Source organism: Melanotaenia boesemani, chromosome 13 (assembly GCF_017639745.1).
Source record: "Melanotaenia boesemani isolate fMelBoe1 chromosome 13, fMelBoe1.pri, whole genome shotgun sequence".
Classification (NCBI taxonomy): Eukaryota; Metazoa; Chordata; class Actinopteri; order Atheriniformes; family Melanotaeniidae; genus Melanotaenia; species Melanotaenia boesemani.
Window position 1 is genome coordinate 32,182,244 of NC_055694.1, and position 24,863 is coordinate 32,207,106.

The window sequence follows — 24,863 nt, forward strand, 5'->3', positions numbered from 1 at the left end:
TCATGTTTACATGACAACCTATTGAATTGCTGATGTGATTGGTTAGTTAAGATATTTGTGCAGACAAGCAACTAAACAGGTGCACTTAACGCTGTTGAGTGTATAAAGAAGAATGCCATCATTTATTTTCTCTTTGTAGCTACATCTTGACTCAGGATGTACTAAGATCTTTACATGTTGTCTACTTATGTGTGTCTGCTGCCAGCAGATGCTTCTTGTCTTTCAGGCTCTGCATTGTGGAAAAAGTCGTCAACATAAATCATAAAAGAGAAAATGTTTTTTCTTTATCAGATTTTTTACCTCTTTATAACATCCATCAGATATCTGATGGGCTCCAAAATCTGTTAAGTATTTACAAAACACATTTATGTTACTGAGATAAAATAAAGACAGACGTACTTTGTATGATGGACAAAACAGAAGAAGCTTTATTTGAACAGTAATGAAGGCATAAAACAGACAGACGGACGTCTTTCTGCTTACTTTCTTTGTTCCTTCACTTTGCTCTTAGGTTATTTTGTGTCACATGTCTGTTTTAGTTTAAAACAAGTACTCCTAAACAAGGCCATTATACGTAAATGTCCAGGAGACCGGGTTTGGCAAACAGTCTGTCAGGAATGGGAAATGTACGATCCACATATTCTAGTCCTTCGCCCGTTACGCCAGGAATGCCAAGTTTGGAATGAACATAAAAATAATCACTTTATATAACAGCTCAGCAGTTCTCAGACTATAAACTAGAAAATCCAAAAATACAACTGTGACTGAATCATTAACAGCACAGGCAACAAATCATAAAATTAGAATAGTATAAAAAATACTCTCTTAAATAAAATATAAAGCAAAAACTGAAATCAGATAAGTAATATTTGAGGTACATTTACGTTTACATTGAGATTGCAAATAATCCTTGCCCTCGTGTAATAAACAGATTAGATGCAATATATTTGACTTGTCTTTGCTCACATTTAAAGTAGGGAATGACGATGAAATGATGCACCAGAGCGTGGGGATAAAAACATGACGGACCAGGAACATTCTTCCAGTTTTTCTGTAAAAGTCCTTTAAAGTCCTCAGTTCATGATCAAAGCTTGGTCAGCGCAACCTGAGACTTGAAATAAAGAGTCCTGTCAGTTTATTTAACACTGACAGACAGTTAAACCATTTCTACATTTCATTAGTGCAAAACAATGCCCATGAACATCCAGGCTGCTGCAGTGCTTACAAACGAGGCCGTATGTGCAAACTGGAATGAAATGACTTGGTTACTAAGCCAACTTTAAAAACCGACTGAGCTTTAGTTCAGGAGCAGCTCTGACACGGAGGTCATTCTGCTTTTAGTGCATAAATTCCTGCCAAACACTAGAAATGAAAACGTACAGTGAAAATCAAAAAGTGCTACAGTGATGATAAAAAATAAATAAATCAAAGGAAAATAAAATCTGCCATGAATCCATCACAGGTGGGAGGTCATTCTTGTAGTTTGCCGTGTTCATTGTTTAAACTATGAGCAGCAACATCAGGAAGTCACCTGATCAGTCCAACACAGCCTTCTGCTTCCCGAAGGGTCAGATTTACTAACAGCCTAACAACTCTACAGTCAGGCTTTATAAAGGGTGTACGGTGGTGAGAATGGACCACTAACAATCTGTACTAGTTTAAAAGAGTTTCCCTTTGAGAGCTACACATTTAACGAGGACATTAGTTAAAAGAATCATGCAGTCTGACTTGATTTGGCTTTGTCAGAACTGAGTAATCCATCATTCATCACCAAAAACCTCAACTTCAGTTTTATCTTTTATGGACAAAATTTCTAATTCATGTTCATTTATTTAACGTTATTATTAGAAACATGACTGTCAAGACATTATTCTTTAATTCAGGGAGAAATTTAAGATTCCTGATTCTAAAATTAATAACACTATGTGGGTTAAAAAAGAGAAAATAGACAAGATAGACAATATGCAAATAAGTACGTCAACACGAATATGAACCGACTGCATTTTAATTATTCCGTCTCTTCGTTCCTGTCCATCTTCCTGTCCCTTGTCCTGTCCATCCTCCTGTCTCCTGTCCATCTTCCTGTCCCTTGTCCTGTCCATCCTCCTGTCTCCTGTCCATTCTCCTGTCTATCTTCCAGTCCCTTGTCCTATCCATCCTCCTGTCTCCTGTCCATCTTCCTGTCCCCTGTCCTGTCCATCCTCCTGTCTCCTGTCCATCTTCCTGTCTCCTGTCCATCCTCCTGTCTCCTGTCCATCTTCCTGTCTCCTATCCTGTCCATTCTCCTGTCTCCTGTCCATCTTCCTGTCTCCGTCTCCTGTCCATCCTCCTGTCTCCTGTCCATCTTCCTGTCTCCGTCTCCTGTCCATCCTCCTGTCTCATGTCCATCTTCCTGTCTCCGTCTCCTGTCCATCCTCCTGTCTCATGTCCATCTTCCTGTCTCCGTCTCCTGTCCATCCTCCTGTCTCCTGTCCATCTTCCTGTCTCCTGTCCATCCTCCTGACTCCTGTCCATCTTCCTTTCTCCTATTCTGTCCATCCAGAAACTGTGTAGACTGCAGCTTCCTCATTCATAATTCCCGTAGCTTCATTTTAAAGCTGACATTCAGCATCGATGGCTGTTTCAGTTTAATTTCTGAACTAATGCAGCTGCAGTGATGCTAACACTTCTAGCTAATGGCTCTAATGTTGTTTCATATCAGTAACCCCTCAGATTTGTTGCTCTCAGTCTGAACACACGGCAACTATTCATGTCATCCATACAGTTTGGATTCATCTTCATGTGTCCACTCCCACCAGGTGAGACTAGTGAAATCCAGCTGAACCGCCTCATAGGAGACCTGTGCTACCTGCTGTACCACATAGGGGGTGTATTATTGTACAGACAAACCAAAGAAAATCAGGCTGAGCGGAGATGTGGCAGAGAGCCGGGTCAAATGGTGATGTAGTGCTGTCGCAGTTTGGCCACCAGGAACTCGTGGGTTAAATTATGTCTTGTGATTATTCCAACTATCTGAAAGAGGCGGTAAAGGAGAGTTTGGTTAGACACAACAGAAGTCCCTAAATTTAACAGTTAAATAAAAGCAAGGGGAGGTAAAACCAGCTTGGACTTACTTCTCCAACAGCGTTGACCACCGGTAAGTGCCTCAGTCCCATGGTCCTGAACAGGTTGAACACCTGGGAGATCCGCGTGTTGGGTGAGACTGTGTAAGGACTGGTGTTCATGTAGGGGGTGACATCCTGGAAACAGAGGGAACATCAGCTCTAAATCTAGCTGAATATTTTCATTCTGCTCTCTGAATCGGTGGTGAAACTGGTTGTACCACTATCATCCTGGGATTAAGCAGGGCCAGGTCCAGGTCGTGGATGTCGGGGTAACGTGGGTAATCCTCGGTCATCTCTGCGTATGACAACCTGGGCTGAGTGGCGCTCTGCATCAGAGGCACAGACGTGTCAGACAAAGTCATGCACATTCATGACGCACAGATGGCCGTGCGACTCACCGACTGGTTCTCAGAGTAGCAGACCCCTCTGATGAGCAGGTTGACCAGCTGGGAGCGCAGGATGAGGCCATGGAAGGTGAGCGGTCTGAAGCGCTCCTCCATGGTCCACTCCTCGCTGGGAGACTGGTCTGGGTACAGGTTGGGGTAGGGAGCATGCCTGCATGACAAAGGTTTCAGAGTGTTTCAGCATAAACAGCTGATCATCTAACAAGTTTTACTGCTGGAGATTATCCTGATTTATGCAGTCTGACGTGTAAGTTTCTGTGTTTACCTCTATATACGCAGAAGTCTAGGATGGAAAGTAAAACATAACTTAAGCATTTAAGAGTTGGCCTTTTAACTGGACCAACATGTCTGTCCTTAAAACAAGTGTCCATGTTGTCCTTCTGTTCCTCGTCTTCTTGTGTGGCTTGTTGTTTTTCTGAATGGAGACTGTTCCAGATGTATGGATATTCGGCCAGGGGGTTTTTTAAGTTGCATGCAGGTGCAGAGGGGCCTGGTGAGACCTCGCAGACTAATGAAGAGGATGAATTTAAGTTACTTTAGTCCGGATAAGTCGCTGATTGAGGATGCAGTTCAGACATTTCTTCCATCCCTGAGGCAAGACTCCAGGAAGAAAAGACTCTTTCAGAGAGTTGGTAAACTTTCCTGACTTTGTAAAGATCTCTATCTTTTTAACACCTTATTTACACTCCTAGTAAGGAGTCCTGCAATGTTTGCTAAAACTGGCTTTTATGGGTAATAGACTTGTTGTGGACCAGGTATTTTACTGGACCCTTGCTGATGTAACAGGAGCGTTTTTGTTGCATCATCATCTGCTGCTGGAGTACAGTATGGCTTCATTAGCAGCTGTTCTGAAATACTTTAAGTGTTTACTGAATATATGGTAGAATGAAATGACATCAGATGTTTTTTTTTTATGTTATGTCAACTGCTGCACAATAAAAATGTGAATTGTAAACATTTACTGTTCAAGTATTGATCACGAATACAGTTAAAATGAGTGGAAATGTGAATATTTGCTTTGCAAGGTGATTTCAGTGTGTGGCCCTAAATTTTCTGCTGGCGCTCCTAAAAATTTAAGTTAGGGGCTGCTGTGTTCCTCATAAAAAAAGTTTGTCTGGAGTCCGGAAACATTACCGTGACAATAGTATTTGCTGCTCCTGTAACAATGAAAAATGAACTAAAATATGAACTTAAAGACAACCGAGAAAGACTGAACACAAACAAAATACCCCAAAAGAAGAAAATCCTGTTCTGCAGATTCCAAACTGCAGGTAGTAAAATACGCAGCTGAAAACGATGTTCGAGCAGCAGTTGTTCAGAAACAACACAGAGGATGAGGAATTCGGTGGAGCTCGGTGAACTTGCTTACCGGTAAACTGCTTGCTGGAGTTGTTAACTTAGCCTGTTCAGCCTCCCAGGTATGTTCTTTATGCTAACATGAAGCTGAAGTTCAGGGTTTCTGCTACATAAATGATCACTGTCACGGCAAAATAAAATCCACGTGCTTTCATCTTTTCCAGATGCTACTAATGTAAATGATACTGTCTGAATGGAACATAAAGTCTATTTAAGCACATTTACAGACCATAATCAGAGTGAAACTGTACTCAGGAAATGTCGCACTGCTCTGCAAATAATGTAATTTGGAAGAATGAACACTGGAGTCTCAACTTCCTGTCCGGTTCTACTGCGGCTCAGTTGAGAGTGATGGCGAAGAGATGACAGACCGGAGTAAAGCTTCTTATGTACTCCACAAGAAGCATGAACTTTGTTTTTGTTCTTGCGGTAGCAAGAACAAGAAAAAAGTTTGTTTTGGTCCGTACTTTCTCATCGCCTCAATCAGCTGTTCATTAAGTGTAATAAGTTCTCCCTCACAGTTTAAAAAAATCCTGAAGGAAACCCTGGTGTTACGTTAACATGCCGGACACATATAAACCATACATGCTTAAAAGAAGGTTTCCCTGCTTTCTCTGAAACAGACCTTTGAGGTGTTTTAAGACTCAACGTTAGATTTCACCTTCAGTTTTGGCTCCATCTGGTTTAGAATGAGATTCTGCTCCTTTAATGCAACAGTTTGTGTACCGGACCAGCTTTCTACATGCGTCGGTCCTACCTTCTCTCTAGCATCTGCTGCAGAATGTCCTCCCCCTCCTCCGCGGGCTCAGCCACCGCGCTCTGCTCATCACAGACGTTCCTCAGCTCGCTGGATGGGTACGACTTCATAGACTGGCACCGCCGTCGCTGTTCGGCCGCGCGGGACACAACGCTCGATTTCTGCAAGTCAAAAGCAACCAGAAGCTCAATTATAAAACAGTTTGCTGCAGTGATGCTCGCTGCCCTTGATGCCGAAGAGAGCAATTTATCCAGTGTTTTTCAAACAAAACCATAACAGAAATGGTCCGCCTGTGGCTTCTCTGTTATATTTGCAAGTATTGGAGTCTTAATGTGCTTCATATTTCTATGATCAGTACAACTTATGCTAAAAGATTATAGAAGTCAACAAGCAATAATAACTTATAACGGTGTTAAAATTATGTCATAAATATAAAAAAATACACAAAAATCTGAAACTCATTCACCACATTTTGCAAATGCAACAAATACACAAAACTAAGTGATCAAAAGCATTTGTAAATGTACACAATAAAAGGATTCTTTACTCTGTACAAGTTAGTGCAACAGTTTTCTCTTCCAGTTTTTGAGATGAACTCCCTTTTAGAAGCAGAGTTTAACAGGGTTTTCATTGACTTCAGCTGCAATACAAAGCAAATGGAATATATAAATGGTCATTTAATGGAGTATTTTTATTGCATTATATCCCTAGAGTATGTACAATAGAAACCAAAAAGGTCATGGAGCATTGAAAGTCTAAAAAAATTTAAATTCACATTCAGATGTTTTCCTTTTTCATGAAAATGAGTTGGGTTTAGTGTTGGTAAATGAACAGACAAAAACATTGAACCCATATAAATGCAGAAAAACATTATATTATTCCATGAAAAAATGGTAAGAAAAGTCCAATTTTTAAATATGAGGTCTTTATTTGGCCCTTTAACAAAATGTAACAAAAAAAAAAACATTTTTTGGGAGGGATATCTACCATTTATTACCATGTGATAGTTTAAAAATATTATAATGTGGTTTTCTGCTTCTGGGTATCTATTAGGGGACAGAAGACAAGTATCAGATTGTGTTCAACAGGATTTTAAGCAAAGTTTATACCATAAATTGAAGCAAAATGTCTCAAACTGTATGTGACAAATATGTCACGTCGGGTTATTTGAAATATATATATTTTTGTTTGCTAGCTCCTGAAACTATGTTTTACGTACAGGTTCATTGTGTAAATACTGTATGAACAGTGAGTTGACAACAACTCCCTTACCTCCTCCGCAGAGTATTTCCTCTGTGCCATCGAATCCAGAAAAACAGGGAACGATGCTGAGACTCATCTAACCTACACTAATGTAAACTAAGCTAAAACTCAGCCAAGCCTGCTGCCGAACTGTGGTAAAAGCTAGCAACTAAAACTACTGACTAACTGGTAAAATGTACTGAAAACCATGGTAAAACTACCTAAAACACACTATAAACTTCAGACTAAAATATTTTCTTCATCTCTCAACTTCTCTGATAATCACTGTTGCTTCTCCGCCGAACACTCCTACCATCTCACGTCACTGCACCGCAACGTCATCGACTCGCAACGATGTGACATCTTAAAAGGCGAACGTCTTAGCTTTTAGCTAAAAAAAATGATTGTTCTAGTATTATAGTTTTTATTATAGGGAAGTTTAAACTGAGTTATGCCAAAAGGCTTATGGCCCATTTATGCTCGACACAAAAGACGGATCCGCAGACAGACGGACAGTTTCGTCCTTTTTCTGAGTCGTTTAAACGCGTAATTTGGTCCGTTTTTAGGGAGCTTAGCTATCCGTCGCTTGACGAAGAAAAAACGTAATACCACCAGAAATCGCAGGGGCAGAATAGCTGACACGTGACCAGGGAAATAAACAAAACCAGAGAAGAAGAAGAGAATCAGAAAGGGAACAAAAAAGCAGAAGAATGAAGACGAGGACAACAACTGTAGAAATTGTACAAGCTTTTGAATAAAGACTATATGTGAGTGTTTAGGTAACGTTGGGCGGCTGGAAACAACTTTATAGCGAAGCATTACCGTCGCCAACCGGTGTCTGAAACTGACGCCGGCTCACAGGACTGAACTCTGAGCTCAGCACTGCCCACTAGTGGAGGAATTAACTTAACAACCATGGAAGTGCAAAATATGCATGGAAGTATGAAGACGGCAACGTATGACGTTTGAAACGGACGTCGCTATTTACGTATGTAAGAGCATAAATGGGCCTTAAATCTGATTCAGGGGCTGCAGCAGGAAACTTCCAAGACCTAAAGGACTGACTTTGGACACCATTGCTGTAAGAGATGTTTCAAGCCTGCAGCCCTCCTGACTCCATCAGTCAGGTGTTGCAGGACGAACCTTGAAGCGGATGTTGTTGCTGATAAGGATGTTTCCCTTCATGAAATCCCGCTCGTTCTGCCGGTTTTCAGTGACCACGGGGAAGGCGTGGTACACGGTGGTGCGCAGGATGCTGACCAGAGACTGGACTCGGGTGTGGGGATAAACGTAGGTCAAGTTGGGCTCCATGATGTCACCGGCTGTCAGCCTTAAAGAGATAGCACACAGAAGACTGTATATGTGCTTTTGGGGATTTGATGTGCAGAATTCTACCAGAGACAGAGCTGCTTTAACACGTTTACATGTGTGCTGCATAATTATCATCACTAAATATGGACCGTGTCCTCACTGACTCATCCGGGTGTGAGTAGCAAACACTCGTACACGGAAACTGAAACTTTGTACAAAAACACGTCTTACTTGTCCATCTCCACCTCCGTCTCCCACTCCAGCAGCGGGACTCCTCTCAGCTGGATGTGGATGTCATAGATGCCCTTGTTGAAGAAATCTCCGGTCCACTTGGCAACCTGACAGTCAACACAAAACCATGTCACACAGGAACTTTTCTCCAGGGCTGGATCAGATTTACTCTGTGGCTTCTGGCCTGGAATAATAATAATCTCTAGACTGATGTTTTTGTCAGCTTCATGACAATCTAAGCAGTAAGTGGGTAGAAATGCTTGAAACTTGTGTTAAAATGCCAGTTTTCTATGCAGTGGTTTGAATAAACATACCGTATGTTTTCCCAAATGTTTCCATATGTAAAATAGTTTGAATACATTCCCTCATTATCATTCCCAGAAGCACATGGGACTCTGAAGCTTTTATTTCATAAAATCACCTCAATTTTAAGTTTACTTTCACAGAAAAACAAGGAAACATGCTGGTGGTAACATTCTGAAAGTCACTTTACCGAACCAGCTGCAATCTGCAGAGAAATGGTAAATAATGCCTTCTACATTACATAGTGAGGCTTTAACGTCACGTTAACTGATGACGTACCATTAATGTGATCATGATGGGCAGCCCATACGTGATCTCGTTGGTGGATTCGATGAGGATGACGGTGAGACTGATGGTCATTCTGACCACGCCTCCGAGGAAGGCAGCAGCACCGATCAGTGCAAACGTCCCAGAGTAGATGTCCATCCCCAGTTTCCTGCCAGAGGAGAGTGGAGGTAATGAGCTGTGGTGGGAGTAACTATTATTTATTAAAATAGTTTGTTATTTAAGACTGTACTGCTACATGTTCTCTCTAGCATTCAGTACGTACATCAAAGGTTATTTTGAGCAAAAAATCTCAACCCTGTTACGAGTTTAACCGTAACAGGTTGTGATTTTAACACTTTAGTTGTTGAATTTATAGTGGAATGACTCAGGAATACAGCAAGACGAAGGAAGATACAGGGGTGTAATCTCATTTTAGGATGACCAAAAATGGGCTTATAGAAAGTGTTTTCATTAAAATAAATAATATTCTGTCTAATCCACATGCTCCTGACTCCTAACCTGACAGCTGTCATGACCCTGTGGTATCTATCCATGCATCAGGCTCCCTACTCTCTGGTAAGATGCTAACCCCCCGACCCTTTATCGGAAATGGCATCCAACTCAGAGCCAGAGCTGAAACTGGTGCAGGAGAAAACCAAACCTAAAAAGGCTAATCTGTATACTTTAAAAAAACGGTAGGTTCAGTTTCCTTGGCTCAGAGAAACTCAAATAGATGCACATTATACACTGCAGGGCAGAGGTGTCAAACTCTGGTCCTTGAGGAGCCGATGCCCTGCAGGCTTTAGTAATTTTCCTGCTACAACACACCTCACTGAAATTAAGAAGCTATGTGTTGGTGAAGGAAACACCTAGGAAGGACAGCGCCCCCTCAAGGTCCGGAGTTTGACATCTCTGCTGTAGGGAACACAGTGGTGGGAAATGGTGCTTTGTTAGCAGATCCACAAAATTCTGCACTGAAACTTAAAAATAAAAACACTGCATGCCGGGATGAGTGTGACTAAAGTGTCCCCCTGCCCTCCCTGCAGCACATTCTCAGAAACCACCTCAGAGTTTAAACTGTTTAGTTTCATTATTTTCAGTGAAGCTAGAACTTTAAGTTTCTTACATGCTTAAAATCAAGCTAAGCATTTTTTTTAAACCTCATTCAAGTAACCATTAATATATGTGTGTAATCATCCTTAAAATGAATTAAAAAGTGGTGTTGAGAGCTACACCAGGAAAATTTAGTGCACCTCAGTTTTTATCTGATAGACCTAAATTGAAAAGTTAGTTGCACCAATGCAACCGATGCAAAAAGTTCCCTGTTACAAACGCAGCTTCGCAGTAAATATCAAACGCTCTTTCGAAGCCTTTTATGAATGAGTGGACAACAGGGTGGTAAAGATGCACCCCAGTAATGTAACTGCACATTTTCACCTCTACCTCTGCCGTGAGCTTTGTTCCTCTGCTGAGGCCAAAGCGCCGCTTTAACTGTTTTAATCTGATTAACCAGATTTAAGAAACACAGTTCTGACTGGTTTTGAAACTGGTCACAGCCACCCAGAGGCAAAAACCAGTCATTACAACACAAGGAGAACGTGGTTCTTACACTTTGAGGATGTTTGCGACCAGACGCCCAAACGCTGCTCCACAGAGGAGCGAGGGGACGAAGAGACCGCTGGGAACGGACACCCCATACGTCCAGCAGGCCAACAGGAAGTAGAGCAGGAAGAACACGGACAGCGTCACCGGGCTAAAGGTTCCTAAAGCAGGAAGCAGAGACAGGCCATCATTTGTCTTCATGTTGCTGAAACCTTCATTTCCCAGTTTTTACAAGATGAACTCTACAAGATTTTAATGACTGGGCCCAGATCACGGAATGAATCCTTGTAAAACTGGTCCTGAAATCTGGATCTGACTGACTGAACTACAGATGAGGAGAATATAAGTATTGGAGATTAAATCCGTTTGTGTGTGCTAGTCTGAGCTCTCAGACCAGGTGATAAAGTACTTCAAGGTTTGTTGAGTTTAACTCGGGGTTTCCCACACATAGACCCATGTGTGGCACAGCACCACAGAATCAACTCCAAGCACCAGATTCCACCCCGTCCTTCCTTGATGCTGTCTCATGCATAAAATCTGGATATTCTAAGAAACTACTTTATTGGCTTTATTGGTGACTTGCAACTGCTCAATGTGGATCAACCCATGCATCACTGACACACACACTGACAGCTGATTGGCCCGCTCCTCCTCGCCATGCACAATGCACCAGGCCTATAAAAAGAAAACCCAAAGCAGCAGGATATTTGGCACAGAGAGGACAGTTAACGACATCTGGATTTTACCAAAGGTTAGTATGATATACTGCGGTCAAACACACCTCCCCAAACGTTACTGTAAGCCTGATGAACTAAACGTTATTAATATTTAACATCCTGCACCCTGAGTCAGTATATAAAGTTGGTAACACAGCAAACAATGTGATTAAGATGAAAAGGGCGACCATACAGGGGCGTTGCACCCAAGGGGGATGTGGGTGTTTTGAAACCCACACTTTTCATGGTGTGAGGGTCTAACACCCACACTTTTTGCCACAGAGTTTTTGTTTGTTTGTTTGTTTTTTTGCTGCTCCAGTCACTCTCTGCCTCGGCCCCTCCTCTCTTGCTGACTGTCGGTGATCAGCTGGTCGGCTTTTCTCTTGTTCGTCATTCAGCTTGTGTTGAGTAGAAAACTAGCAGGATGTTGACGCTAAACAGTAGCCCATTTTAATTAGATAGGCTATTGCTTGCATTTATTTGATATTAATTTTAAGTATTAGCTGAGGTTTGCAGGAGCCACAGCTGTGAAATCTGCTGGTTATAAAACAGCCAGACGGATCACGTTCAGATATCAACAGCAAGATGAAACAAGGGAATGTCCTCCCTAAACCACTCGCTTACATCTAAGGATCCATGAATGTGGTGAAGGGAAATTATGAACAGCTTCTGAATACAAATCAGAGCAGGACCTTCTCTAACCAGGTAGCATACATATATAGAAAGGATTTATATGCAGGGGCGGCTCTAGAAAGGTTTTTATCAGGGGGCCAAGCTGTGGCACTGAGCAGGAAAAGGGGGCACAAATTAGATTTTTTTTTTTTTTTTTTAAGGCCTACATTTTAGAAAATAATTGGTCATCAGATGTTAAATGTGTTAACAGTTAATGATATTTTTGAGTGTTGTAATGTTTAGTGATGTAAAACAACATATAGAAGTGCATTACACGCTGCATTCACTGACTTGGGACATCTGAAGTTTACCTAAGTAAAGGTTTGATGGTTAAAATGTATTTTTGCTATTTTAGATATAATACCTATTTTAAGTGTGTATTTGAACACCATCTGCTACACACACTTTGCATACGACACCAGGATACTTGATTCCCTCGCCGGGGCCAGAGGAGCACTACAAATTGCTACCTGGTCTGTAGGAAACGGTGTAACTTGTGTCCACATTTAAGTTTGCATGTTGGCACAAAGCTGTACCAACAATCTTAAGAGGAATACTGAAGAAATTAAATGAATAAATTAATTACATGAAATAAAAAAAATGTAAATTGATCTAAAAATGTAAAACATTTTAAATTTTGAAAGTTAAAACTAAAACAATAACTGAAACAAAAAAGGTACGGGAGGTCCCTCCTGCCCTACAGAACAAAAACCTACATTTCAATCATATAATTTGAAAAGAAAGAAAAACGTAGCACAACAGTATTATTTTCTTTCAGATATTAAAAAGTATTTTTCATTTAATTTAATTTCATAAAAGCAGGGTGGATTGTATCCTACAACCAGCTACTATGAACAGAGCTGGAAGAATATGGGTGAAAAGGGAGCTGTTGTACTGCCTTAACAATCCAACTCGACTGTTGTTAAAAGGGGAAGTTTTTAAATAAAGACTTTTACTGCCACAGAGCTGCTGAGCTCACCATCCTGATGGAAGAGCTGGTGGATGGCGGCCTCCTGAGGGTTGAAGAACAACGTGGCCATGTCATTGTAGGTCTTGTTGGAGCAGAAGAACTGTCGAATGGTTGAGTTGATGTCTTCACTGCCGGCCAGCTGAAAACAAAACCCTCAGCTTCAAATGAGGCAGTCGTACAGCACATGAGCTTGTGTTGCATTTAAGTTCTGTATGATAAAATGTGGGATGCTGCTTCATCTGTTTGTCCGTCTCACCAGCAGAGGAACCCGAGGTTGGTCTCGTTAGCTAAACTCGCTGCTTCACCAGCATCTCTGCTTCTCAGTGCTGCAACCGTAATCACACTTACTGTGTTGTTGTGGGTTGTCGGGGTGGAAAGGTCACGGCATTCACCCAACAGAATGGAAGCTGCAAATATCACCAGTGTTGTCACCATGGCAACTAGCAGACTCTCCAGAACTCTAGAAAAAAAAAATAGGATCAGATCAGTGAAAGCTGGAAAGGATGATTGCTAAGACGGGCTGCGACCGGCTCACCTGATGAACTTGGCCTTGGGGTGGATGTGTCTCATACGATACTTGGCCAGGCACTTGTTCATGCAGTTGAAGAGCGCCCCCAGCAGGCCACCCACCACACCCATCAGGACAAAGAAGGCCAGGTCCACTGCTGTCCACAGGTGGCAGTTCTTATCTCCATCTGGACACTGGTCAGCACAGGTGATTGATTTCAACTAAATACTGCAAAATAAATGTGGTTTTTCTCTTCTGTGGCTCCGTGTGAGGGCTTGTTGGCCCGACACTCTCATAAAATTCAGATAAAAAAAAAAAAAGCATGTAAAATTTATAAGAGTTGGATTTTTCTTGGTTTAATAAACAAAAAGAATCCGGGCTCTAGTTTGATGTTTTTATTTCTTTGTGATGTTTCAGCTTGTAAAATTAACTTTTAGCATTTCTGATTTCCATCAACAAGATATACAACTTAAAAAATCTTTGCAATTAGAGACATGTGGTGGTCTGATATTAAAAAACATTCCTGCACATATAGCAAAGTGAACCTGCACTAGAGTAAAACCGATGCTTTGGTCTGGACTAGGATAGCAAACAAAAATAATGAACCAAACAACTTTTCTGTTTGTGGCCTGAGTTTGAATCAAATCTTTAGGTTCTGCTACTCGCCCGTCTCCTCTTTGTTATTATCACAAAGTCAATAAATTACAATGAAAGCAGAATTTTTAGTGACTTAAAATGCCATTTTAAAGGCTGAGAATAAATGGGTTTTACATGACTTTTACACTAAAAATATCAGGTTTTAAAACCAAACCTGAGATATGAATGAATTAAAACTGGAGGAAAATGTTTCACTCATATTTTACAGCCCATGCTGTAAATGGACTCTTTACCTTGAACTCTCCAAAGTTAAGCAGACCAGGCAGCTGGAACGAACCCCACTTGTTAAAGTTGATTCCCGAGCGGAAGAAGTTGAGGGTAAAAGTGGCCGACATGGAGCAGAAGAGCTGAAACAGAAGATCAGACATGTGGAAAAAAAGGAAAATCTTTGTCATACTAAATGGTTTTATGTCAATATAAACATGGAGACTGCACGAGGACTGTAAGACGTACCACTTTCCAAGTGAGCGCCTGGTTCCAGAAGGATGAGCCCTCCTCCAGGCTGAAAAGGGTGCCACCTATTGGAGCCCCGAAGGCAGCAGCGACTCCTGCAGCAGCTCCAGCAGAAACAAAGTCTCGCTTGTCCCTGAAGAACAGAAAACATGAGGAGCTTTACTGGACAGAGCCTGCCAGCTAAGTGGTGAACAGCCTGCAGGGTTTGCTGGTGTGAGAATGGGATGGAGGCGTACCTGTCACTGCGGAAGTAGGGGAAATCAAACTTTATCCTTTTGAAAGTGATGCTCTGAAACTGAGAGGATGATATCTGATGAGTTCACAGAAGAAATTATAAGAGTTTCACGCATCAATGAACATGATGGAGAATTCTTCACATCCTCTACACAAAACGGTAAAGAAACAACAGTGTGTTCAGCCAGAGGCTTCTTCAAGTAGCTGCAAGACATAAAGAAGCAGGAAGTCATTCCTGCCTGCTGAGATCGCCCTCTGGAATAATCGGATTATCAATTAGGGACGGAAAGAAAAGAAAAACTACTACAACGTTGTAATTTCCCCTTGGAGGATTTTTCATTTCATTCAATAAGAAATAAAATTCTTCACAATCATGTAAAATCTGACCATGACTGAATATAAAACAGCTCTCAGATGAATGATTCTGTCTCTTTCTGTTGACATGAGTTTAGAGTCTGTGAGGAGAAGCCAAGTGACGATGCAGCACCGTACCTGAGGGAGACCAGCTCCCACAATGGCTCCACTGTGAATCATGGGTCCCTCTTTACCCACAAACAGACCTGAGTGGACAAACACTGAGTCAGATGACCGGTGAGGGATGTTCAACATCACATCAAAATGGTGCCTTGTTTTAGTTGGACTGAACTGTGTGAGAGGAGATTCTGTATTTACCGTAACTTCCTGCTGTTGTGAAGTATAAAGCAACTAAACATTTTTTTAGGGTTGTTTCCAGAGAATTTGTCAAACGATGTGTGGTTTTAGGTAAAAAGTTTTACCTCCAGCCACGCTGAACAGGACTCCAGCTGCTTTGCAGAGAAAAGTTCGCAGCCGGACGATTCCAGGAATCTTCACTCCGTTCAAGTAGCTTTTGATCTCTGGAATTCCCGAACCTGCAGCCACTGGCTGGAAAACAAGATTACACCACAGCTTGTGTCCTCAAACTGGAGCAAAAAATCACCAACAATCTCCATGACAACAAGTTACCAGTAACCTCCTTCTGATGGCGAGTTCCTCAGATAGTTGCCCGGGTGGCTTTAGGTCAAAGCTGAACATTTTTAATGTTGGGAATGTTTGTTTCTGTTACTAATATAAACGGTCTATTTTCATTAGATTTATATAAAATAGATGCAACATTTTTTTACTTATGGAATCCTCAAAATAAGCGAGAAGGAGGCAAATTTTCATGTTTACATCTCCTAATAGGGAATATATAATCTTGCACCTCTTTTAGACATGAAACATCCTGATTTCCTTTAATCTGACGGTACCTAAACATCTCAGTTTTATGCTGAAGGTTTATTAAAAACATTTTTGGATATATTGCCATCCAAACCCGTCTGAAAATCAGAAGACGGAGGCATGGGCTGATGTAACACCCCCCTCCCTCTTTTCCATGTCTCAGCTAATTTATTTGCTGATGATCAATGTAAAAGTTTCCTGTTCGTCTTTCTCCTCCTTTTCTTTGTGTCAGCACCAGCATTCTTCTGCTTTTCTGTACTTTACAACTTCTGACCATTAACATTTAAATACCAACACAAGTCTGAACAGCTGCAGTCACATTCACAAACACACACACACACCCACCAACATGCTCATTTTGTTTCAGTTCCACATTCACACAATCATTTTCAGAGGAATGCATGGAGTTGTAGCTCCACGTTATTAAATGTAAGGCCTGTCCAAACGTTTCTACTTTACTCCAGGAAAGATTTTCCTGCAGCTGAGAACTCATTTTGTTACTGTTAGTGCACTAAACACACCAGAAGAAGTTTTTGTTTTCTAATAGCACCAACTTCAATGTCTAGAAATTTAATAAAAAACAAACAAAACTTTCAGTATTACACAAAAAATAAATGTAGATGTTTTCTTCAGGAGGTTTTTGATTTTCTCAAGAGAGACTTGATGTATATCGGGGGGTTTAGAAACACTTTACACCTCACATTTAACCTGGTAAAGATTAAAATTATGTGACTGCTTCCAGCCCACGTCAGCATGTTTTCCCAAATATATGTATTATAATATCCCAGATATTCCCAGAGATGAAAAGAACTCCAAAAGATGAGTCCTCTTGTGGACGTCCAGCACTGTTTTTATTTCTTGATTTAAATACAAGCACTACAAAAGTTTCTGGCATAAAAACTGTTTTTAACTCATTTTGATGGCACACTGATATTCACCATGTTTTTTCCTGGAGCTGTCGTTGCCCTGCAGCATCCCGAGTAGGAAAATATGTGATGTGCAATAACACTGCTGAATTTCTATGATGATTTATGTGCCATGTAAAAGACGGATACAGAGGTTTTTTTTTGTCTCCTGTGTCCTTTACGTGTGTAATTTGGTCCGTTTTAAGATAGCCTGCGGATGTGTGGGCCAATGCAGCAAACGAAGCAGTACCACCACACACTGGGGGGGCAGTGTTGAGCAGTGTGGCTGATGTGTGACCAGAGAAAGGACCAAAGAGGAAGCTGCTGCAAGGTATTTAATGGCTGCAGAGATCACCATCATCTACTGCACTACCTCTGTTTATCTCTCATTCTGACAATGTAAATTATCATCATCTCCTCCACCGACGCCATGTTTGCTGTTGTCTGAAACTCACGTCAGAACTCAGAGGTGAACTCTGCCCTCCGGTGGATGTATTAGTACCGTGTCATAACAATCATGCTGACATAAGGGACGCATGAAAGTATGAGAGCAGTGAAGTTTAAAATGGAAGTACCTATTTATGTATGTATGCTAGTATGTAATAAATATGCTAGTAACTGGAAATCAACACACAGGCCATTTTGAACCACGACTGATTATCAAAAAACCCAAGAGGACATCAGAGGAAGAGAGAAAGAGCAAGAGATCAAACAAGAGTCAAACCCTGTGTCCCAATTCAGGGTCTGCACACTTCGAAGTGCGGACTCGTCAGCTTCAAACGTCATCGTGGGGCGCCACGCACTGTCCCAATTCGAAGGAGCCTCCGAAGCCACCCTACAAATCCACACTTTGGCCTGAAACGAAGGCTGCTGGTGACGCATCCTTCGTAGCCTCTTTTCTCCCAGAATTCATTGCACAAAAGACGGTGGCGAATGAGCAACAAAGCTCAGAAGAGTTTGTTTCTTTCTTTTAAACTACACTTTAGTTGAAACATGACAAAACCAAGTACATTAAAAACAGTGGCATTAAAATTCTGTAATATTTGATGTTCATGGATTTTTTACAGGGTTAATGAAGTGTCTACTGGCTGGAAAACACGTTTTATACATTATTACCTGGTCAGTGTCAACATTCACTAAAGTGTCTTAGGATGTGCAAAATTTCAGAGGTTTAAGTGATTCAACATCCTACGTCACTGCTACGGGAAATTCTTGTTGGCTAGGTAGGCTGTCCCATTTCACCAACGTTAAACAGACCTCTGAGTGAGGAGACTACGCAGGATGCTCCCCAGCCTAAGTAGTCTCCAAAGTGTGCAGATCCTGAATTGACACACCTACCTTCATACTGATTTTTACTGGCTGGACAGAGCTCAGAGAAGAGACAGGAGTCCAGATGGATTAGTCTTCATTAGAAGGCACCACAGTGATAAAAGGTCAGTGTGCTGCTTTAATGTCTGGTTAGGACGACTACTGTACCATCTCCCTGTGGTGACTCGCATCATTTAGCTTCAACCAGTCAACAAAAACATGAATCATTAATTTATCTTGGTTTTTTTTTTTGTTTGTTTTTACCTTTTATAAATACCTCCTCAGATCTCTCTGGAAGGTGAATAGAAACCTCTGGTGTTACACCTCACATGATGTGGAGTCTAGCTGATGCAAATCCCAAATATCAACAGCTTACTGCGGCTCAGTCTTAGGCACATCTGTTTGAAGCTGTAAAGAACATCGTCAACAAACTTACCTCAATGAGGACGAGCACACTGGCAATGAAGACGAACATCATGTTGAATGAGAGGAGTTCCAGCAGAGACAGAGACAGACACCCTTTATCAGTGCACGTCTCTATAGCTGGAGGTGTTCATGTAAGGAAGAAACATTTTACCTTATGGAATTAAATGAAAAATACTTTTATTATTCCCAAAGGGAAATTACAATGCTGTAGTAGTTTTTTTTTCTCTTTTTTTAAAATAAAAAACAACAATAATATATAATTAGAAAAAGATAGCAATTAATGGCTGCTGTTAATGGCTGTCTTGCTTTGGACTTGACGAAGCTTGAACATTGAACACACTCTGCTGTTTCTTCACTGTGTTGAGTACAGCAGTCCCCAATCCCCAACCCTGGTCCTCAAGGCCCGCTATCCTGCAGGTATTAGAGGTTTCTCTGCTGCAACACACCTGATTCAAATTAAATGGATCTCTGACAAGCTCTGCTCAAGTCTGCTACTGACCCACTAAATGAGTCAGGTGTGTTCCAGCAGGGAAACATTTAATACCTGCAGGAAAGCGGGCCTCGAGGACCAGAGTTGGGTATCCCTGGTGTAGAGGATGTGAGGAATCTTCCATTATTTTCAGCAGCTTGTGCAGCATTCTTTTCTGGACAGTCAGCTACAGCACATCTCTGTTCCTGCTGCCCCAGCAGATGCTGCAAAGCTGATTGTACTTTCCACAACAGACTTAAAGAAGATATGAAACATCTTGTTGCAGGCATTGAAGGATCTCAGCTTCCTTAAGAAGTAAAGTCTGCTCTTCTTCTAGATGCTTCTGTGTTGCATTTCCAGCCCAGCCTGTTGTCCAGCTGAAGTCAGAGGTACTTGCATTCCTCCACCACCTCCACCTCTTCTCCCAGGATGTTTTGTTTGCTTTGTTTACCCCTGTTTCTCCTGAAGTCAACAATCATCTCGTTTGTTTTGTTTGTGTTCAAGATGAGGAGATTGTTTCTGCTTCATCTCACAAACTGACTGACCAGTTCAGAATACTCAGCTTCTTGTACACCACTGATACTCCCCACAGCTGTGGAGTAATCTGAGTATTTCTACAGATGACAAGACTTGGAGTTGTACTGGAAGTCTGAGGTGTACAGTGTAAGAGAAATGGTGAGATTCCCTTGTGGTACTCCAGTGCTGCTGACCATCATCTCAGACACACAAATCTTTAGTCACATAAACTGGTCTGTTTGTGAGACAGTCATAAATCCAGGCTGGTGGACATTTCCACCTGGAACTTATGGAGCTTCTCACGTTACAGATCATGTTATTTGAGAAATCAAATAACATGATCCTCAGTGTGCTGCCTGATTGGTCCAGATGAGAATTCTCCCTATGAGTGAGTGTGCGTGTGAATGGTTGTTTGTCTATCTGTGTCGGCCCTGTGACAGACTGTGACCTGTCCAGGTGTACCTGCCTCTCACCTGTTAAAATGCTGGGATAGGCTCCAGCTCACCCGCGACCCGTTATGGAATAAGCGATCAAGATAATGAATGAATGAATGAACGTGAAATTATCCCAGACTTTTGATGACTATTGTCGACATCGACTAATCATTGCAGCATAAGGTAGATGATGGCATCTTCAACCCGAAGAACATTATGATATGCCAACTGTAATGGGTCTGTAATGTAATTTATTATTTTATTGTGATTATGTGTTGATTATGTGTTGATGCCTTTTACTATTCTAAATATCTGTAATGTCTTTGTTTTATGTAAAGCACTTTGAATTGTCCTGTACATGAAATGTGCTGTACAAATAAACTGCCTTGCTTTGCCTTGCCTTGAAAGGTGTTCACCAGCTTATTGATATGAGCCCTTAACAGTTACTGCAGGACTTTCATGACGTGATGATGTTAGGTGACTGGTCTGTAGCCATTTGGTTCAGATGGTTGGGATTGTGTAGGTTCTGGCACAAGGCAGAATGCTTTCCACATCACAGGAACTCTTTTCTGACTCAGGCTGGTGTTGAAAAGGTGCTGAAGAATCCAACATAGTTGTTCTGAGCAGGTTTTTAGAACCCTGAAGCTGAAACCACCTGGACCTGCAGCTTTGTTCCAGTTCAGTTTCTCCAGTTATTTCTGATGAGCAAAATCTCCTCCTTAGTGGTAAGCAAGATGGACGGGCTGGCTAACTTGTTCATCAGGAAGTGGCTGGGACTGCCAAAATGTCTGTCAGACATAGACTTCTTTAGCAGGAACACACTACAACTGCCACTGCGAGCCATCAGCTTGAGATACAAGCAAGAGAAGGCTCGGTTAGTGCTGGGGCTAAGGGAATCCTCTGACCAGCTGGTGAGAGCAGTAGGCACCCAAATAAGAACAGGAAGGAAGTGGAAAGCCTAGAAAGAGGTTAACATGGCAATCGGCAGGCTGAAGCACCTCAAGGCTGTTGGCAGTTCAGGAGGGTCGAGCAGGCCTTGGGGGAGGCAAGACTCCCTTGTTCTGGTCAAAGGCTTCCAAAGAAGATCAAAGAGCCATGATGGTGGCAGAGGTGGCAAGAGCTGAACAGGAACACCTTACCATCAAAGCCATGTCCCAGGGTCAGCAAGGACGTCGGACATCATGGGAAGGTCATGGTTTGATCTTTAGAAGATCCCCCAAGCAAGGCTCAGTTTCCTGATCAAAGTAACATATGACACCTTACCTTGTCCCTGAAACATCCTGTCAGGCTGCAGGACAGCGTTGGCCCAAGGCCACTACAGATGGTAAAACGACCTAGTGCTGAAAAAGCTGGCAGAGGTGGCAGAGTCATGCAGACAGGAGGCAAACAGCAGACCTTCCGCTCCAGTCAGACATTCCGTCACATTTGCAAGGTTTGGAGAGAGCGTCAAGCACCCTGCCAAAGAGATACAGCAAGACTCCTCTCACCGGGCAGTGAGTCGACCTGGGAAATAGGCTCCACTTCCCCAGGGAGATTGTGGAAACATCGCTCCAGCCAGACTTGGTCATGTGGTCAGAGGGTTGCAAGACAGTCCATCTGGTTGAACCCACTGTCCCATGGGAAGGGGAGCTGGAGGCTGCTAATGAGAGGAAGCTATCCAAATATGCAGACCTGGAGGTGGAGTGCAGGGAGACTGGCTGGAAAGCTGTTACATGCCATGTGGAAGTGGGTGCAGAGGCTTCGTAGGTTCCTCAACTGCTCACCTACTCCATGACATGGGATGCAAAGGGGCGGGGCATCGGAAAGCCATGAAAGAGCTGGTTGAGGCAGAGAAAGGCAGCTTTTGACTGTGGCTAAGGAGGAAGCATAACGGGTGGGGGCTGAACAACACCTATGGCTTCAGCAGGGGGTGGTAGGAAGAGATCCCTGCCACCGCTCCGCCATCAGGAGACGTACTGGGGTTAAAGGATCAAAACATCAATGACAGGTGGTCCCCAGTTGAAGACCCACATAGGGCCACTGAGGTGTTCAGTGATGCATCATAACACACCTTTCCAAAGGCACTGGTGGAGGTGCGTCAGGCAGCAACGCAGCAGGATAACATCACCTGTATAATGTGCTCTGCTGGAGCTGCTTTCTGTCTTTTTGCTGTAGTCCTCCTTGCACTTATTCACCTTTGTATTTAGGTGTTTCGTGTTGTCTTCAATAACTCCGTCTCCATCTCTGAAGGCTTTCTTTATTATGTTTAACAGTTTTTTAAAGTCACTGGTGATCCAGGGTTTGATACTGGGAAATCATCTCACTGTTCTTGTTGGGACGGTGCTGTTCACACAGAAGTTATTGATGTCCTCTCCATGTGATTCACAGAGCACATTCCAGTCTGCTGCCTCAAAGAACCCTCTCAGAGGATCAGGAAAGACCACGTCTTTCATATAAACCCATTCCCATAACATTCTCACTAAATATTGTGACTCATGAAAGCTTCTATGGATCAGTGAGCTACAGATTTAAGGATACAATCACCAACCACACTGAATTTGATTTTGGAGAAAAGATGGACAAAGAAGTCCACAAACAGGCCAACCTGGAAGAGACAAAAAGGAGACACTTTCTGTTAATCTGCAGCATGGTGTAGTCTGACAAAGCAAATCAGGATATTGATAATTCACCTACCAGACCTACTGTAACCCCAATCAGGAAGACCATCACCCACCGCACTGCCTCATACTTTCTGGCTTTCTGTAGACAGATTAAAAATGTATGTAAAGACAATCAAGACATCAGTTGAGACAAAAACCAGATTAAATTTCCTTTTTATCCCTCACTCGTTACTCCAGGTTGTTTTTATGACATGGCTCAACAACTTCAACAGTAATCATTAAGAAAGAGAAAGAGAACATATCACAGAAACACACAGCATGGATGATATCATCACCATCATCAGGTCACCTTGTTGTCCATCCCCTCCAGAACATCCACATATGGCTCATTGATGCAGCGGTCATAATCCAAGCTCTGTTAAAGCCACACACACACACACACTGTCACCATCACCTGGGTCAGCCATCATCAGTACTTCGGCCAGAAACATCCCATTAACACTTCTTACCTCATAGTCTTTCCTGGGAAGAATCTCATCTTCTTCATCTTGGATTTCCCCCAGAATTGTCTGAAAAACATCAAAACAAAAACTAATTCATAAATTCACAAAAGAAAAAAACAACCTGTGAAAACTACTTAATCTGTTCAGTAATATTCACTCTTTATTTAGCTGGAGGATCCACTGAGATCCAAGAACTCTCCTTTCAGAGTCCTAATCAAAATGGCTGTATAAAACAACAAATAATTATAGTTTTTTATAAATACTACAAAACGTAAACTGCATCTTGCGTTGTTGGTATGAGGTGTTTGTGCTGATATGCTGTTTTCTGCATTCTGACTGAACATGTCCACTCTGGTCTGGTCTGTTCAGAGGACATTGCTCCAGAAGTCAGGTGGTTCAGATGCAGTTTTGCCAACCAAGGCTGTGCAGCCATGTTGTTTTTAGAGGTTTTATCCTGAGACCCTTTTAAGCAAGCCATACATGTTTAGTCTTTTTAACAAGTTTAACATGCTAAATGGGTCAGGGGTGTTAAACTCTGATCCTGCAGGGTTTAGTTGTTTTCCTGCTCCAACTTGATTTAAATCAAATAGACCCAACAACTTCTTCTCAACTTCTTCACAATGTCCTATTAATTTCAGTTAGATGTGTTGGAGCAGGGAAACAACAAAAACCTGCAGGGTAGCGGACCCGAGAGTCTTATACTCTCCAGGCCCCAAACTGCAAAATTATTTCTTTAGTCCTGTGGAAGCAGTAAGAATGAATAAACATTTTCACATTATTTTGACGTTTGGCTTAATTTTTGTTCCATAAATAATTATAATGTTGCATGCCCTGTTTTGATGTTAATCAAAGGTTATTTATATATAATTTTATATATATATAATTTGAACATGTGAACATCTGGCAGAAAACATACAAAGAGTCGTTTGGATGGAAACTGCACAATATTGTTGGTGCACAGAATCAGATGTTATCCTGCAGCTTTAGATCTTTTATCTGGAAGCAACGCGAAGTTACACTTATAATAACCAAACTGTCAGAGTTACATTGGGAACAGATTAAAGGTACAGCGTGCAGAAGATGACACACAACAGGATCCAGTAACTGTGCAGCAGGGTGGAGCAGAGCAGAAAGAAGCACTGGGGAGATTTCTGAAGAAATCCTCAGGAACAAATCAGATCATAAAATAATCAGTCGACCCTCGCTTTTATCAGTTTATCTCTCTTTCCTCACCAGTTCTTCTGGGGTCCGTGTCTCTCCTTCTCTGCAGCAACACTGGCAACAAAAACAGTTTCTACAACACGCCATCTTCTTTGTTGTGTCACGCTGCCTTCAGGGCCCTCAGTAAATTTGTCAATCCCATCAAAGACTAAAAAATAAAACCGCTGCAACAACCTTGTAAACAAACTCAGTGTGTGATACGTATGTGAGAAGAAACACATGCTTAAAAAAATAATTGACATCACGTTTGTCCCTTGAATTCAATTAAATACGTGTTCATAATAGAGCCACAGCTCAGAAATACAGATATTCGATGACAAGCGAATCCATCCAAGCCCTGCTCACGTGACACGGCGGGTGGAACGTTGTTCTCAACCGTCAAAAATGCGTGGAATTAACGCACGAGCCTGTTCTTTGATAGAAGTTCAAAACGGCAATTTGTGATGCTGCGAGGC

At 41.9% G+C, this 24,863-nt stretch overlaps 1 protein-coding gene across 2 annotated transcripts; it reads right to left on the minus strand.

Annotated features, from left to right (window-relative positions):
* Positions 1–2,562: 2,562 nt before the first annotated feature.
* Positions 2,563–24,553, minus strand: clcn6 (chloride channel 6). Of its 2 annotated transcripts, XM_042004154.1 has the most exons (23): positions 24,421–24,553; positions 23,194–23,253; positions 23,034–23,099; positions 22,758–22,823; positions 22,602–22,668; positions 18,676–18,782; positions 15,564–15,690; positions 15,280–15,347; positions 14,790–14,848; positions 14,554–14,686; positions 14,334–14,447; positions 13,471–13,637; positions 13,284–13,395; positions 12,945–13,074; positions 10,585–10,738; positions 8,988–9,144; positions 8,406–8,512; positions 8,007–8,193; positions 5,622–5,782; positions 3,503–3,659; positions 3,323–3,430; positions 3,114–3,239; positions 2,563–3,012 (listed from the first exon to the last, which is right to left on the minus strand). In XM_042004154.1, exons 1-23 carry the CDS (start codon positions 24,493–24,495, stop codon positions 2,932–2,934), a joined length of 2,589 nt encoding a protein of 862 aa, XP_041860088.1. In that variant the 5' UTR covers positions 24,496–24,553; the 3' UTR covers positions 2,563–2,931. The 2 variants fall into 2 exon arrangements, with proteins under 2 accessions (XP_041860088.1, XP_041860089.1); XM_042004155.1 differs by lacking the exons at positions 23,194–23,253; positions 24,421–24,553 and having other exon boundaries at positions 23,020–23,071.
* Between the last annotated feature and the right edge of the window lie 310 nt (positions 24,554–24,863).